At 38.8% G+C, this 1,249-nt stretch overlaps 2 protein-coding genes across 2 annotated transcripts in view; both read right to left on the bottom strand.

Annotated features, from left to right (window-relative positions):
• The window catches only part of LOC121813066 (major histocompatibility complex class I-related gene protein-like), a gene marked incomplete at its 3' end in the record, with an annotated part of 3,442 nt that extends 2,217 nt beyond the window's left edge, over window positions 1-1,225 (bottom strand). The window contains 1 exon segment of the mRNA XM_042216530.1: window positions 702-1,225.
• The window catches only part of LOC102310035 (class I histocompatibility antigen, F10 alpha chain), a 7,566-nt gene continuing 7,521 nt past the window's right edge, over window positions 1,205-1,249 (bottom strand). Inside the window, 1 exon segment of the mRNA XM_042216532.1 lies at window positions 1,205-1,220. Coding sequence (XP_042072466.1) covers window positions 1,205-1,220 — 16 coding nt within the window.

The raw sequence follows: 1,249 nt of genomic DNA, 5'->3' as shown, positions 1-1,249 counted from the left end.
TTATCACCTTTGTGTTAACATTATAATATCAAAGTTTAGCTGAATTTTCAAATTCATGCTATGGCTGCACCAGTGAAAATTCACAACAAACCCATCAATCATAGAACATAGAACATGCCCTGAAAGCACACTTGGGTTACACAGGTGGACAATGATCTAAAACATGCCAGTAAGTCTACCACTGAATGGCTAAAGGAAGGTTTTAGAGTGGTCTAATCAAAGTTTGGACTTAAATCTGATTGAGATGCTTAAAGAGGTCATTTGTGCTCAAAACCCCTCCAATGTGACTGAGCAACAAACAAATGATTGATTCCAGTCGTTGCTGCCATTTAGTATGCCTGTTGGTTTCATTTGCACTTGTGCTACAATCAGCTGATTTCAGTGTGTAGGAGGAAGAAAATGGCAGCCTGCAGAATGGATATGGACAATCTCTCTCTTTTCTTTTTTTTTTGCACAAAAGGACGTGTGCGATGGTAAAGTGCAAACTGCCTCCAGGACACAAACAACTGCATTATGCTGCTAACACAATTTCAGCTCTCTGCAAGCATCTGCATGGACACCATGCTAATGCTAAGCTAGCCAGACAGCATGCTAACGCTAAGCTGTCCAAGATGTTAAAGCTGAATGCAGAACTCAGCCAGACCCTGAACTTCAACAGTTAACAAACTGGTGAGCAGTCAGACTGCAGCCCCGTTTTCTACCTGTTCATCTTTAGCAGAATCACCGTGACGATCACTTTGAAGTCGCTGTGTGCTGGTTTTCATCTTTACTTTGTGTTCATGCCCAAATTACTAAGACAAAGATCACATGTGTGTTGTCATTAGGATAGTGATTTGTGTTGGTGTGTGTGACTGTAACTTATAGGTTTATACTATTAACTGATTATTATATGACAGCATGTTTCAGAACATTTTACAGAGTAACACGAATGTAATGTAACAAGTAGTATAACAAATTACTTCTGTGAGTAATTAAATAATGTACTGCATTACTGTGTAATATGTGTAATACATTACTTTTTAAATAACAACCACAACTCTGATCACAACAAATAGGTCAAATACCTCGAACATGCACAAACAGTTCACCACACAGCCTGCAATGAATTTGTATGACTGGAATATCTTTGAGAACCCATGAGAATCGATAAGAAGCTGAACTGATAAGTGATATCAATGATAAAATCAGAATCACTACATTCTCATCAATCCCCATCCTTCCTGCCAAGGATCGCACAACCAGTTATCCA

This window comes from Haplochromis burtoni, unplaced genomic scaffold (assembly GCF_018398535.1).
Source record: "Haplochromis burtoni strain Fernald_Lab_line unplaced genomic scaffold, NCSU_Asbu1 Contig_1097, whole genome shotgun sequence".
NCBI lineage: Eukaryota > Metazoa > Chordata > Actinopteri > Cichliformes > Cichlidae > Haplochromis > Haplochromis burtoni.
This window is presented reverse-complemented; position numbering and strand designations above follow the sequence as displayed.